The sequence below is a fragment of the Pelophylax lessonae genome, assembly GCF_965119305.1.
Source record: "Pelophylax lessonae genome assembly, chromosome: 1".
Taxonomy (NCBI): Eukaryota; Metazoa; Chordata; class Amphibia; order Anura; family Ranidae; genus Pelophylax; species Pelophylax lessonae.
The window spans coordinates 362,364,722-362,380,219 of record NC_138768.1 but is presented as its reverse complement, the minus strand read 5'-3'; the positions used below and the strand labels follow the sequence as shown (position 1 = coordinate 362,380,219).

The 15,498-nt window shown below is 39.1% G+C and overlaps 1 protein-coding gene across 4 annotated transcripts in view; it reads left to right on the top strand.

Annotated features, from left to right (window-relative positions):
- The window catches only part of PCSK5 (proprotein convertase subtilisin/kexin type 5), a 684,033-nt gene that overhangs the window by 187,790 nt on the left and 480,745 nt on the right, over positions 1–15,498 (top strand). For 3 of the 4 annotated variants that reach the window (XM_082244075.1, XM_082244077.1, XM_082244076.1), the window contains exon 5: positions 4,521–4,597. The exons of the other annotated variant lie outside the window; for it this stretch is intronic. In XM_082244075.1, coding sequence (XP_082100201.1) covers positions 4,521–4,597 — 77 coding nt within the window. The remainder of the gene's footprint in view (positions 1–4,520; positions 4,598–15,498) is intronic. 4 annotated transcript variants of the gene reach the window in all.

Below are 15,498 nucleotides of genomic sequence, written 5' to 3'. Positions count from 1 at the left end.
TTTCAAAATCCAGAGAGTAATGCTCTGAAATTTTTTTTTAAAAATCATATAGTATCTCACAAAAGTGAGTATACCCCTCACATTTTTGTAAATATTTTATTATATCTTTTCATGTGACAACACTGAAGAAATGACATGTTTCTACAATGCAGAGTAGTGAGTGTACAGCTTGTATAACAGTGTAAATTTGCTGTCCCTTCAAAATAACTCAACACACAGCCATTGATGTCTAAACTGCTGGCAACACCCCTGTGAAAAGTGAAAAAGTCCAAATTGGACCCAATTAGCCATTTTCCCTCCCCGGTGTCATGTCGTTAGTGTTGCAAGGTCGCAGGTGTGAATGGGGAGCAGGTCTGTTAAATTTGGTGTTATCGCTCTCACTCTCTCGTATTGGTCACTGGAAAGTTTAACATGGCACAACATGGCACCTCATGGCAAAGTACTCTCTGAGAATCCAAAAAAAAGAATTGTTAATTTGCATAAAGATGGCCTAGGCTATAAGAAGAATGCCAAGACTCTTAAACTGAGCTGCAGCACTGTGACCAAGATCATACAGCTGCTTAACAGGACAGGTTCCACTCAGAATAGGCCTCGCCATGGTCAACCAAAGAAGTTGAGTGCACGTGCTCAGCATCATATCCATAGGTAGTCTTTGGGAAATAGACGTATGAGTTCTGCCAGGATTGCAGCATAGGTTGAAGGGGTGGGGGGTCAGCCTGTCAGTGCTCAGACCTTACGATGCACACTGCATCAATTTGGTCTGCATGGCTTTCGTCCCAGAAGGAAGCCTCTTCTAAAGATGATGCACAAGAAAGCCCGCAAACAGTTTGGAAGACAAGCAGACTAAGGACATGGATTACTGGAACCATGTCCAGTGGTCTGATGAGACCAAGATAAACGTATTTGGTTCAGATGGTGTCAAGCAACCTGGTGAGGTGTACAAAGACAAGTGTGTCTTGTCCACAGTCAAGCATGGTGGTGGGAGTGTCATAATCTGGGGCTGCATGAGTGCTGGCGGCCATTGAGGGAACCATGAATGCCAACATGTACTTTGACATACTTAAACAGAGCATGGTCCCCTCCCATTGAAGACTGGGCAGTATTCCAGTCATTATAACGACCCAAAACACACCTCCAAGACGACCACTGCCTTGCTAAAGAAGCTGAGGGTAAAGGTGATGGACTGGCCAAGCATATCTTCAGACCTAAACACTATTGAGCATCTGTGGGGCATCCTCAAATGGAAGGTGAAGAAGCACAAAGTCTCTAACATCCACCAGCTCCGTGATGTCATCATGAAGGAGTGGAAGAGGACTCCAGTGGCAACCTGTGAAGCTCTGGTGAACTCCATGCCCGAGAGGGATATGGCAGTGCTGGAAAATAATGGTAGCCACACAAAATATTGACACTTTGGGCACAATTGAGACATTTTTACTTCGGAGTGTACTAACTTTTGTTGCCAGCGGTTTAGACATTAATGGCTGTGTTGAGTTATTTTGAGGGGACAGCAAATTTACACTGTTATACAAGCTGTAAACTCACTACTTTACATTGTAGCAAAGTGTCATTTCTTCAGTGTTGTCACATGAAAAGATATAATAAAATATTTACAAAAATGTGAGGGGTGTACTCAGTTTTGTGAGATACTGTAGTGTTTTCTGACTATAGTGTCACCTTTAAGTCAGAGAATGCTCTGTGAGAAGAACTGCAATATTTGACATTGGAGTCACTTTGTGTCACAGTTTTTCATTTTTACTGATACGTAGTGTATGTTATCACGTATTGTTTAAAATAAGATTGCAGTGCTTTATCTATTGTTTACAATTTTTTTATTTCCCTAGAAAGCCTGAACGTGCTTCCTTGGATTTTTGGCCCCTGGCTAGGCTGAGAAAAAGTCTCACACATGTGATATTAACATACTCTGGAGGAGTAGCAGAATCTGTATTGGGGTGTAATTTTAAGTATGCCTGTGATGTGTGTAAAGATTCACTATACCTTTCAGAGTGTTTAATTTCCAAAATGCGATCATTTTTTGGGTGTCTCCATTGTTCTGGTCCTTTTTAAAAATCTACGTTTTCAGGAAATTGGATACATAAGTTATGCTTAAAAGTTCACCTTTAAAAAAAAAAATAAATGCACATTTTTTGCAGATAAAAACATTGGATTTATAATTTTTTTCTAAGCAGACTGCAGAGCATTGCACCCATGATCTGCTGATCACGTGTGCAGTGCTTTGCAGTCTACTTAGAAACATAATAAATTCACATTTTATTACCTGCAAAAAAATGTGCTATTATTTTTGTTTTCTAAATAGACTGCAGAGCATTGCACCCATGATCAGCAGATCATGGGTGTAATGTCAAGCTCCTGCAGACTCTCAGGATATCTGTCTGCCCATACTGCATATGGGTAGGCATCTACCTGAGAGCAGGAAGAACAATGGACTACAAGAACTCTCACAAGCACCCTCACAGTTCATTGAAAACTGCAAGTTGTCAGCCACAATGGTTGATGGTTGATGGTACTTGTAGGTATTCATTCACAGGATCTGTGATAGGAAAGGGGGTGGGGAAGGTTTCACATGCTGAAACATGTTACATGTTGCACCCCTAAAAAAGGGTGGAATATGTAACATGTTCCAAAAGTGAACTTATCCTTTAATTTATGCTCCTTGAAAGCCTAACGGTGCTCCTTGGATTTTGGGCTCCTCTATGCATCTAGGCTGTAAAAGTGTCTCACACGTATGGTATCCTATTACTTGTGAGGCAGAGCAGAATGTGTTTTGAGGTGTAATTCTAAGTATGCCTATACAATGTGTGAGAAATAACTTGGTAAAATGGCAACTTTGTGAAAAAAAAAATTAAAACTTCAAAAAACTCACTGTGACTCTTACTGAATACCTTGGACTGTCTACTTTCCAAAAAGTGGACATTTGGGGGGTATTTGTACTGTCCTGGAATTCTAAGGCCTCAAGGAATGAGATAGACAGTCAGTACATCAGAACTAATCGATTTTCAAATATATATATACCATAGTTTGTAGACTCTATAACTTTTACACAGACTAAATAATATACACTGAATTGGGTTAGTTATGCCAAAGAAATGTTGCAGAATACATTTTGGCCATGATTTATGAAGAAAGATTATTTATTCGCCAAATTTTAGAAACTAACTTTTTTTCCCAAAATTTGTGGTATTTATTTTTTTGTTTATATTGCAAAAAGAAACAGAAAAGAAACTGAGTGGCAATTAAATATCACCAAAAGAAAGCTGTCTGTCTCAAAAAATGATAACATTTCATTTGGTTACAGTGTTGCATGATTGAGTAATTGTCATTCAAAATTATATATTATATTGACCTAGCCAACCATACCAACACCACACCCCAAAAGAGCGTATAGTATCAAAAAAGGAAAGAAAGCAGGGCTTTACCAGTGTTGACTACCTCAATCAGTAAAAAAATACATCAATCTCACTTTATTCATATCAAATAAAATTAAAACCAATCATGACAGATAGAGTCAATACAAAATATTGCACACATTCATTGAACAATCCAATCTATGCGTGCACATTGGTCATACTGTGTTTACAGCAGATCTGTGGGAGAGATCAAGTTTCTTTAGATTGAGGGGGGTTACTTTTTATAGATTGGATTGTTCAATGAATGTGTGCAATAGTTTGCATTGACTCTTTTTGTCATGATTGGTTTTAATTTTATTGGATATGAATAAAGTAAGAATTTTTAGGATTGATATATGTTTTATACTGAATGGGGTAGTCAACACCGGTAAAGCCCCGCTTTCTTTCCTTTTTTGATACTAATTGTCATTCAAAGTGTGACAAAACTGAAATCTGAAAGGGGGTGACAGTGTCCAGTATTGAGGTTTTTAAAAAATATTGATATATAAATATCTGTATTTGTATGTTATAGCATACCTTTCTTTTTATACAAACAGTTTCCTGAATTTTAGTATTTCACAGGCTTAAGGCTCGATTCACACCCATGCTTTTTAGGTATGTTTTGAACGCACAAATTATATTAAAATATATTGAATCCAATAAACCCATTCACATCTGTGCACTGTGTTGGTAAAGATGAACCATTTCCGATTTTCTGTGCATTTTCCTTTGCTATGATGTACAATTGAATATGCATAAAAAATGTACTACAATGCATGTTAAAAAATCCACTAAAAATGCATAAAAGTGGACACGGATAGATGTGAACCCAGCCTTAAGTTGAATAAGCAACAGTTTGAATGTTGTAATACAATAAAATCTATAGGTTACTTCAAGATTATCATGGGGCTTTCTGCCATCTTTAATTTTTCACAAACAAGCCAGTTGGTGAATTCCTTTACTTGACAGCCTGCAAATCATCAGAAATGCACAGGGACAATTGCTAACCTAATTACGTGCTGAGTTGAACTGTTTAATATATGCATGAGCCATGTGAGATAATGGCTTAATAATGATCTTATGATTTATTTAGCCTTTTTCTTTTTTTGGCTGTAGGATCCTCTGGCCAGCACTGATATCAATGGCAATGACTATGATCCCATGCCTCGATATGATGCCAGCAATGAGAACAAGTAAGGAATTGTAATTATAACTTTGGTTTTTATTTTAACTTTAGTTGTGGAATTAATATGTAAATATTAGCTTAAACAAATTAGATGTTATTAGACAGTAACATGCCTATTTAATAGGAAAGTGCAAATGCAGTGACTTTAGGCAAGTTGTAAAAACCCATATTAACCAATGAGATTTTTGTAGTCAAGTGAGGAAAAAGATAAATTCTTCCTGTACACTGCACCACTAAATAGTCCCCAGTAAGGGTGATGTAATTGATCTTTATCATCTTTGTAGATATGTTGATCTCTGTCTCTGAGCCTGATTTATTAAAGAAGTACAGCCAAAGCTCATTTGGCTGTACTTCTCCTGTGGATCACAGGAGTGCAGTTCGTCTTGTGACCTTTTTTCAGCAGACAGCGGGCTGAAGCCCTCTGTTGACTGATGCCACAGAGACGGTCCAGGCTCGGGCAAGATCGAGACAATGAAGTCGGGATCCCCCCAAATGCCTGGACCAACACCCGGCTAAGCCTCTCAGCGAGCCGCTTAGAGCCTAAGCTGGCCACTTCTGCCCCCTCCACAGCCCAGCACTCCAATGAGTGAGGAGGGGCAGAGCAGAGAGCTATGACTGACAATCGGCAGCTCTCTGCTCAGGGAGCTTTAAGAACTGAAGGAGTAATGGTGTTTGTTCGCTCTATTCTTAGCGTTAGAGCCAGCGGTGGACAGATGCAGCATCGGACCGATGCTGCATTCACCTAGGTAAGTATAAATATGCAAAAAAAAAAGTCCCAACTTTTCTTTTAAAGAGTTATCGGAACCTATGTTTTCTGTGTAGCGCTACCCCTGCAGGGGCCGCTATAGCTCAGTGTGCTGCTGCTTCTCCTCCCCCCAGCTCTTATGCAGCTGAGAACAGAGGGAATGTGATTACTTATAAAAAAGGGAAAAAAGGTGTTTAAAATGTTTTTTATATCTATACAAAAATGTTTTACCTTTTATTTCTATTTAACATGTAATGGGTTGTTTTGCAAAGTGATTGTTTACAATCACTTCAAGTAATAGCATTAACTAATATAACCCCATACATGAGTTGAAAATAGGAAAAATTTGAATGTATTATTCAATTACATTCTGTTTATTTTTAGTACGCCATAAGGCAATATCCAGTTTTCTTTAATTGTATTTATGGCAGTGCCTCTGAGACAGTGTTAATTTAGTAGCTTTGAAGTGTCAGATGTAGTGTTTCTCATAATGATTCATGTTGTCTTCCTATGTTATTATCAGTAAAATCAAAACAATCTGTCTTGTTTTGATCACAGGCCTCCAGTGCATATATGTGATGTGCACTCTGCAAAATATATTCTGAATCTGTTTCTTTTTTAAACAGCAGTCAGTGGTTTCTGGAAAATGTGATCTTAATAAATCCTAAAGGGTTTTCAGTTTGTAAACAAAGGAAAACTATACCCAATGATTTAGCTTAAGCTGAATTGATCTGTAGCACAGTTCAATTCTTTCCTCTAAGAGCAGGGTAATTATTATTTTTAGATACACTTGATTCTTTTTTGTTCAGGAGTGGTTGAGTCCACAGGCAAATCATTACAATAACATGACTTAATTGATGGAAAACTTCAAAAGAAAAATATTGAACCTTCACTTCAGTCTGGAGTTTAGTGCTTCTTTTGCTTCTGATTCAAAGGAAAAACTGGAGTAGCCCATAGGAAACAGTCTTACGTTAATGACTTTTCTCGTTGGCAATAGAAGAACCCTGTACTGTGTACTGTGAAGCAGAAAACGTAGAGTTAAGTGAAAGCCTTTATTGGTAACTGAGCAAATATAAATGTCAAAGTTTGGAGTCAAGCTAAGATGCCAGTCAGCATGGCTTAAATGTGATTGGTTTCATGTGTATTTTTTTCATTAAACTTTTTTTCATCATTGCTTTTAATATTTTATATACATTTTGACTAATGCAACATTTCTGGGAGGTATTATTTTATTACCTAGCAGCCCCCAATGCTTTAAAGGCTCAACCCTAACCAAAACTTTTTTTTTTTTTTTTGAACAGAGCATAAAAGGGGTAGAGTCTTTGTTGGGTTTTTATTGCTGTCTGTCAATATTAGGGATATTAAAGAGATACTATTATTCCTTTCAGGACAGGAAAAAACGTGAAATCTCTCAAATAGGAAACATTGTTTTAGAATGGGGAAAGGTTAGAACTTTTGATAGTGTCTTTTTTTAACTCTGTATTGTCATACTGACAACTTTATCCCTCATTCCAGGCATCACAGGGAAAGCAAGAGAGGAAAAAAGTCCTAGGCTTTACTCTTTCCTATTGTATAAAAAAAAAAAAAAAAAAGAACATACAAAAAATGGAGTTATATCTGGAGATGCTGTAACTAATCTAATTTGTTATGTATAAAATTTAGGAGGTGTATTTTTCTATGCTTTTTTGCCAGTTCAGTGAATTTTTGATGCTGTTTCTGAAAGTGGTTTGTCTTACACTGAGTTCAAACTGCCGCACGAAGTAGCTCACAGCAGGGGTCCGGTGTGTCCCTGTTCACCAATTTAGGCCTGAGTTCAGTCAGAATGTTTGGCTGAATTCGGACCTGGAACGGACCAGAAGACGCACAGGACTCCTGTGCAGTTCACTCTGGAGCTGTTCCGGGGATATGTGAACCGGCTCCATAGAGTGCCGGTCACAATCTCCTGACATGCAAATTAGATGCCGGGAAGCCCGGATCCAATTCGCAAAAGTGTGAACTCAGCCTCAAAGTGGTTGTAACCCTGAAAAAATATATATCCCGATCCTTAAAAGCATGTTATACAACACAGTGCTTGTTCTGTGTCATTTGCGGTCTTTGTTCTAAAAAAAACGGGTTGATCGTGCCAGTTTCTGGGTCCTCCTTGTCTGTGGTGACCATGGTAATCATGGCAGCTGTTATGTGCCTCTGTCATCCCCTGTTCTCCTCTCTCCCTCCTCTACCCTTCCCTCCTTGCCTGTCAACTTGGGAGTCTGTAGTATTAACATTAATAAATCCTATAATCCGCTGTGTTACCGGATTATACCATGTGCAGTGTGTGCCTTTGTGTAAAATTATTCCGATAAATATCTTATTTACAGTGCCGCTGGTCACTCACATGACCTCCTACTGCTCTCCTCCTCTCCTCACGGCTGACGTCAGCGGGGGATCTCATCCCCTTCCTCTGCAGTGCACGAAGCAGGGAAGGAGAGCTCTGGCAGGTCACATGAGCGCCATGCGGCACTGTATATAAGGTATTTATCACAATAATTTTACACAAAGATACACACTGTAGATGATATATTCCTGTAACACAGCGTGTTACAGAATTTCTTAATGTTGACTTTAGAACCACTTTAAGCCTCGTACACATGATGAGGATATCGTGCGAATGATGGTTCATTTTTTTTTTTTATGCATGCTAGTCTAATACCAAACTGAAGAGATTACTAAATTTACAAAAATTCTTGTATGTCAGAATACAACTTTGGAAGTGGGGAAATGTGTTTTATCGTATTGTAATGTATTCTTTTGTTTCCGTGCATACGTGGTCTTGCTCTACCAATTTCTTTTGGGCAAAAACTGTACTGATTAAACAAAAATTGTACGAGAAACATTTTCATGGTTTTCCCTTCGGATAATTTCGGATGAACTGTTGTGACTGGCTCTCAAAAACTGTGTACTAAGTATCAGATTATCGTATGGTCACTTCAAAAGCGGTATTTTTCATCCAATTTTCTGATCGTGTGTACTAGGCTTTAGGTATGAACTTTGTAAGTTCAGTAATGTTTCATTGTTGTTGCACTATGTACTGTGCAATTATGCCACATTATTGACTCACTAGAAGTTAGACCTTCCAGATACACTGTCGTATAAATACTGCAGTCAACTGAACCCTCTCGACTTTGGAAAATAACTAACCGCATCAGTGATGATTTAAGGCCTGTTTACACTATGTGCAATTACCTGCGTTTTTCCTTGTAGGTAAACACAGGTAACTTTAATGACACACAGAAAACAATATTTATATGCATGCCATGTTCACATCAGAATGTGATGTTTCTGTGTGTTCCAGAGTTGTGCAATGTTATACAATATGCTTGCATATCGCACCTCTCTGAATGACCCAGCATTTCACCGCACAGCAAGCGCTATGCACTTTGTGCACTTCACATAAAGTTCAAAATAAAAAAAAAAAGGGAGCTGTGTGATGCGATTAAATGCACATCACACTGCTCCTGCCACAAGGAACTTCAGCCCAAATGGCTGCTGGTCACACACTAAACCGCAGCAGTTTAGTGTGCACTCTATTGTGAATGGGTCCTTAGGTGTGTCAAAATAAATGGGATGTTTATTCCTAACTCTATTGGGGAGTTGAGATGAAATAGATTAAAATATACAGCTGTAATACACATTCTTTTACACATTTTATGCCATATAGCTCACTTGTGAACATTTACTTAAGGATGATGCATACAATAAAAAAACAGCTATAAACAGGAAGTCGCTTTGGGACATATACTTTAATCCTGGGTGTGACATGTATTCCCTTAACTACTATGGTATTTTGTTATTCAGCCAAAAGGTTACTCTAGTTTCCTACAACTTGGCAGCAGAAATATCAGCCTTGTCAATGGTACAGGCAAATACTGGAATTTTACTCTGCTGAAGTGGAGACAGCAGTCAGCTGTGGATGAAGTCATCTCTGCTATGTAAAGCATTTAGCCTTAGCACTATGCTCTATGTAATGCTGACCACTGCTGGTAATCCCTTATAGGTTGTTTTGGCAGGGCCTGCAAATACTCCCTTGTGAAATCTCTGGATCTAATTTATTTTATTATTTCACATAACATATGGAAGACAGAATTTGCTGGATCTAACTCCAGCTGAGCTTGCTGATGTTCTTTATGTGGTTTTCTGATCCATTTTTTAAAACGTAAATCATTACCTCCTGCATTTCTTAGGCACTGTTTTCTGTTTGAGGTGCAACAGATTGCAGTGAAGAGTGTAGATTTTTTTTTTTCTTTTTCAGAACATTGCACTTCTATGTGTGGAGGGATGCATTTTCCAGCTCTGTTTTTGTAGTTTTTTTCTGAAGAGATGAGTCAGCGTGTTCTGTGCAGTAATTGAGTCATTAGATAGACAATATGATGTAAAAAAAAAACTGCTTTGTTCCCGAATTCTAAACACTGGTATTTGCATAAGTACATTACACAGATTAAGCCTGTATAGGAAATATTCTGGCTGCCATTTCTAAAATCATTCTTAAAGATAATTCAGCTGGCTATATACTGATTTAATATATTTTGGTTCAAGATAAACCAGCTAAAATGTGTTCAGTGTGAGGTCCTGTCTGCCTCCTCCCCCCCCCAACTGAAAACTGAAAAGAAAATGAAGAAAACATTTTGTGCCAAACATTTTGTGCGCTTTAGGCCCCTTTCACACTTGTGCGACCTAAGGCCCTGTTCACACTTGAACGTTTTTTCAGCTCATAAAACGCTCATCTGTGGAGTTCCAAAAAGCCCAACAGGCAAAATCCCATTCATTTCAATGGCCCCTGTTCACATATGAGCGTTTTATTGCCTGAAGCAAAACGCCTGAAGCTCAAAAAAGTACATAAGCTTCTTTTTTGGCAGATTACAAGCGTTTTTGGTCAGATATCAATGCCTGCCTCCAAAGGCCTGCGAGTATGCCTGAAAAACACCCAAAGAAACACCTGAAAATAATACGCTCAGGTGTGAATAGAGCCTAAAAGTCGCACGATTTGGCCGCGATTTTGACTAAACTTGAAGCAATGCCTGTGTAATCTTGAGGTCTATGGACATCAAAGTTGGACCAAAATAGTGCATGGACTACTTTGAAGTCGTTGCGACTTAAAGTTGCACAGGTATGGACGGTACTCATTGGAAATCATGCAGTATGACTTGTCATGCGACTTTGCAGTCCCATATCGCACATGTGTGAAAGGGGCCTTAAAGCAACCCACCGGCTGAAAGAAACAAAATCTCACAGTGCATGGCCAGCTTTCCCTCTAGCTCACTAGAATAAGCATGCAGCCAATGAAGTCTGAACTCTTGATCGGTAGTCTAGTTCAAGTTCAGTGATTCCAAAGCTATTGAAGCAGACAGTCAAGTAATGTTTTCTATAGAGGTAAGCAGTGGCATAAGTCTAAGGCAAGTTAATGATAAACTTGATTCATAGTAAAACAGAGCTGAGTTTTGGGGGCAAAACCCATCCCCCCCCCCAAAAAAAAGTTGACTTTATTCTGCTCTGAGTCAATGTATTTAAAAAAGTGGTTTGAGGGCTATTTTCTTAAATTAACAAAAGAAAAAAGGTGATGAGGGCTATCTACATGAAGGTGTTGAAGAAATACAATTCCTTGTGTACTTTCAAGGGACTTCAAGTTAAAAGTATAATTTCAGTTATGGAATTCCTCCATGAAGGAATGGAGAAGGGACTGGCAGCCAGCACCCTAAAAACCCAAGTGGCGGCTCTTTCAGTTATTCTTTTTTAGAAAACTCTATCGCAGGAAGCTTTGGTTATTATGTTTTTCAAGACTTTAGCACAAAATAGACCAGTAGCCCTTAAGTTTTTCCCAAATGGGATTTGTCTCTTGTGTTATAAGGGTTCACCAAGACTCTGTTTGAACCTGTAGAGGAAGTGTATCTGAAGAATTTAGTTCTAAAGACCATTTTTCTGGTACCGATCACTTCGGCTTGAAGAATCAGTGAAATTCAGGCCTTGTCAGTCGCAGATCCTTTTTTAGTTATATTTCCGGACCGAGTAATCCTCAGAACGGATTAGGCTTTTTTTCCCAAGATTTCTTTGGCTTTTCATCGTACTCAAGAAATAGTACTACCTACATTTTCTTCGGCTCCAGCTAATGCTCAGAAGGAGACCTTTCATACTTTAGATGTAAGAAGATGTCTGGTGCAATATCTATCCTTAACCAAAGAATTCAGGAAATCAAACACACTCTTCATAATCTTCCATGGAGAAAAGGTGGCTTAAGTGGACAATCAAAGAAGCCTACATAGCCCAGGGGGAAGAAACTCCTGAGGGTATTGCTGCCAACTCTTCAAGGTCAGTGGCACCTTCTTGGGCTGAAAGGGCTGGTGCTTTACCTGAACAAATCTGCAAGCGAGCGACCTTCCAGCTTTTCTACTTTCCTTCGGCACGATAGGCTAGACTTACTGTCATCTGCAGATCAGGTCTTCGGTTGGAAGGTGTTGCAAGCAGTGGTCCCGTTCTAGGATAAGTTTCTCGGTTATCCTCTCCAGGGGCTGTCCTGAAAGATGGTTTGGGAAAACCTTAGTTAGACTTACCAGTGACGGCATTTCTAGGAGCCTTTCATGACAGCAGCTGCTACTCTCCCTGGGTTTTTTTTCTAAAATATTAATTAATGGTCTGTTATGGTTCTTTGTTGTTATGTGCTCTGTTTTCCAACATGTCGGAGGCTACTCTATAACTGAAGGCATGGTGGAAGAGGAGGGATTTTAAAGGCTGCAGTGTTTCCTGGGAAAATTGGGTGGAGCTGCGCTCTCTCCAGGTGCTGTCCTCAAAGGCTCTTAGAAATACCGTCACCGGTAAGTCTAAGGTTTTTTTGAGCAGTGTATATTTTGGCAACTGTATTGTATTATGTTACAAGCTTAAAACCAACAAACAGTATATAAAAAAATATAAAAACCATCCAGAGAATGAAATCATAGATTAAGTCTGATGAGGCATCCGTCCATCAGGGTGGACCCCTAGTCATGGGTAGACCATTGGCTGGCAATCGGTAGGTCGTATAATGAAGGAACATAAAAAGAAGGCTAGTAAGTGGGATAAAGCAGAATCAGAAAAAATGAAGAGTGGGGGGGGGGGATAGAGGAGATCACATCAAGGAGACATATGAGGAAAGGGAAAAACAGGTGGGGGGGGGGATGCCAGGGAAGGACAAGGTTAGTTGGGTAGTTGGGGGAGGTTGAAAAATGATGGACAAGGCCCGACAACCTTAGACTGTGCAAAATCAAGCCATAGGGAAAGCCTATGGAGATTCAAGTAATTAGCGGTATTCTGATGTCAAGATAAAGTCTATTAAAATTGTTCTTTATTATGGTTAAGGCCACTGTAAGATTCTCAATGATTTTGAATTCATTGACTTTGTTAATCCAGACACTAATAGGAAGAGAAGTCTGCTTCAGTTCAGTAGATGTATGAGCAGTGACTTTCTGTAACATTTTATTGACATAAGAGTGAGATGGAGGTGGAAAGCTGCTAGTTCGTTTTGAAACTAGATGTCAGTTATTTTAAGGGAAATTACCTTCACCCTAATATTAAAACCTAGCAAAAGCGGTCATCTCCAGAATGTAAATATAACATTGTTCCCTTGGGTTTTTGACATCTCCAACACAGTGACGAGTACTGTGGAAATAACTTGTTTAGTGTTTTTGGAACCCTGTACTAGTAGGACATTTTAGAACATGTCTTTGAATTGTATTAGAGATGGAGGCCTTATGGTCAAACTGTATGTTTCTGAGCTCTTGTTGTTCAGTAAAGAATGTCTCCAGATCTTTTTTTTCCAAGCTGCAATGTATGGAGTAAACAGCTTAGGAGGATGTGATAGGATTTGGTGGGAAATGACAAGAACATGCTATATTGGTGAAGAAAATTAGCATAGGTCCTCAATGGTGATTGGTGATTTTTTTTTTTTTTTAAATATTATTTTTTATATGAATTTCTGTATTAAACCTCTTTTATTAATTGGAAATGTTAAGAAAATGTGATTAGGGGTAAAATTTAATATCAGCGGAGACTGATGACAAACTAATAAAAAGGTAACTTTAGCTCTTTTCTGTTGTTCTGTTTGCATGCTTGCGCATCAGGACCATTGTGTTGTCTTTAACCACTTAAGTCCCGGAAGATTTTACCCCCATTCCGACCAGGGGGTATTTTGCGATTCGGCACTACGTGACTTTAACGGACAATTGCGCGGTCGTGCGACACTGTACCTAAACGAATTTGGCGTCCTTTTTTTCCCACAAACAGAGCTTTCTTTTGGTGGTATTTGATCACCTGTGCGATTTTTTGATCACGCGCTATAAACAAAAAAAGAGCGACAATTTTGCAAAAATAGCAATATTTTTCACATTTTTTTATATGAAATTCCCCCCAAAAAAATTTAAAAATCAAAATTTTTTAACTTTTTCGGCCAATTTGTTTTATGCTACCTATGTTTGGTAAAAAAAATCGCAAAAAGCGTATTTTGATTGGTTTGCGCAAAAGTTATCGCGTTTACTAACAAAGGGAAAGATTTTTGTCATTTTTGTTGTTTTTTTTTTTAACGTGTAATGGCGGCGATCTGCGATTTTTTTTGCGGTACTGCGACATTGGGGCGGACAGATCGGACCCTTGACTGACATTTTTGACACTTTTGGGGTTACCAGTGACATTTCTACAGTAATCAGTGCTATATATATGCACTGTTACTGTAAAAATACACTGGTAGTGAAGGGGTTAACTTTATTTGGGAGGGAGGGGCTGTGTGTATCCCTAGGGGCGTGCTTTCTACTGTGATTGGCTGTGGCTTCAGCTGTAAGGACACTGATCAACGGATCTACATACTAGATCCGAGTGATCAGTGTCTTAACAGCAAGGAGAATGACAGGTGGCTTGTTTACACAAGCTGCCTGACATTCTCCCTCTCCCCCGCCAATCGCCGAGTGACCGGCGGACATCGGGTCCGCCGGTCACACGCGCGGGGGGGTCCGTGACCACGCGGGAGTGGGAGCGCGGCTCCGGGGGCGCGCGCTCGCTCCCTAGACCCTCACAAGCTAGTGACGTAGCCCTACGTCACTTTGCCTGTGAGGGGCTGACTGCCGACGTAGATCGGCGTTAGGCAGTCGGCAAGTGGTTAAAAGGAGATGGCGGCATTCAAACCTAATTGTTGTAAAAAATGTTCTGTTAGCCACTATGATTTTACTTAGTATATGTCTTACATTGATTTTATTTGTGCATGACTAATTCATCTTGTGCCATAATTTTTTGTTTTCTTGGAAAACCAGGAAAGTAATCATAAAACATTTATATACAGAAGATTACAAATTTTTATTAGAAAAAGGTTGGATTTTGAAATCTGTTTCATCTATTAAAGCTGAACTTTTGCCTCACCGTTTATATATGCATTTACTGCAGAATATCTAGGAAAATTATACAGTTTAAATTGTATGTAAACCCTAATATTAAGTAAGGGAGGGTTATAACCACTGTCAGGTTTATTTTGCCATCTGTGGGCCATTGGGGAGACTTCCCTTCACTTTCTGTCCCATAGCTAAAACTGGAAACGAGGGGAAATCTGTGCGAATTAAGGAAATCCCTTGGGGCCCCCAGGTCACCAGAAATAGTGTCTCCATTGGAAGATTTCCCCTCTATTACTGTTCTGGGGACAACCCACAATTTAGGATTTTCTTTTACTTTCACTTTCAATGATAATGGTAGGACAAATAAAGAGGGTGAATCTCCCTCATAGGGGCACAAACAACAATAATAACATGCCAGGTGTTCTGATCCCTCTCCACTCTATCCAAAACTATAAAAAAAAAGAAAATGTTGCTTTTAGTTATACTTATTTGGTTAGTTTTGGTCTGTGAAATATAAAATTGAGAGCATCTTGCTATACTTATTCGATAAGTGCAAAAAAAAAAAAAAAATCAAGTGATCCTGTCTCTCAGTCTTGTGTAAAGCAGTGTTGTCAGCTCTACTCAGTTCCTATCTGTGAATTAAAAAACATTTTACCCATATGTTATAGAGAAGAGAATAGGGGGGGGGGGGGGTATTTTATAGTACCAACACGCTTTCTCTCCTAGGATGACAACCCTGAACCTGTATGAATACAGTACAGCGAGTGAGCATTGTTACCCGAGGAT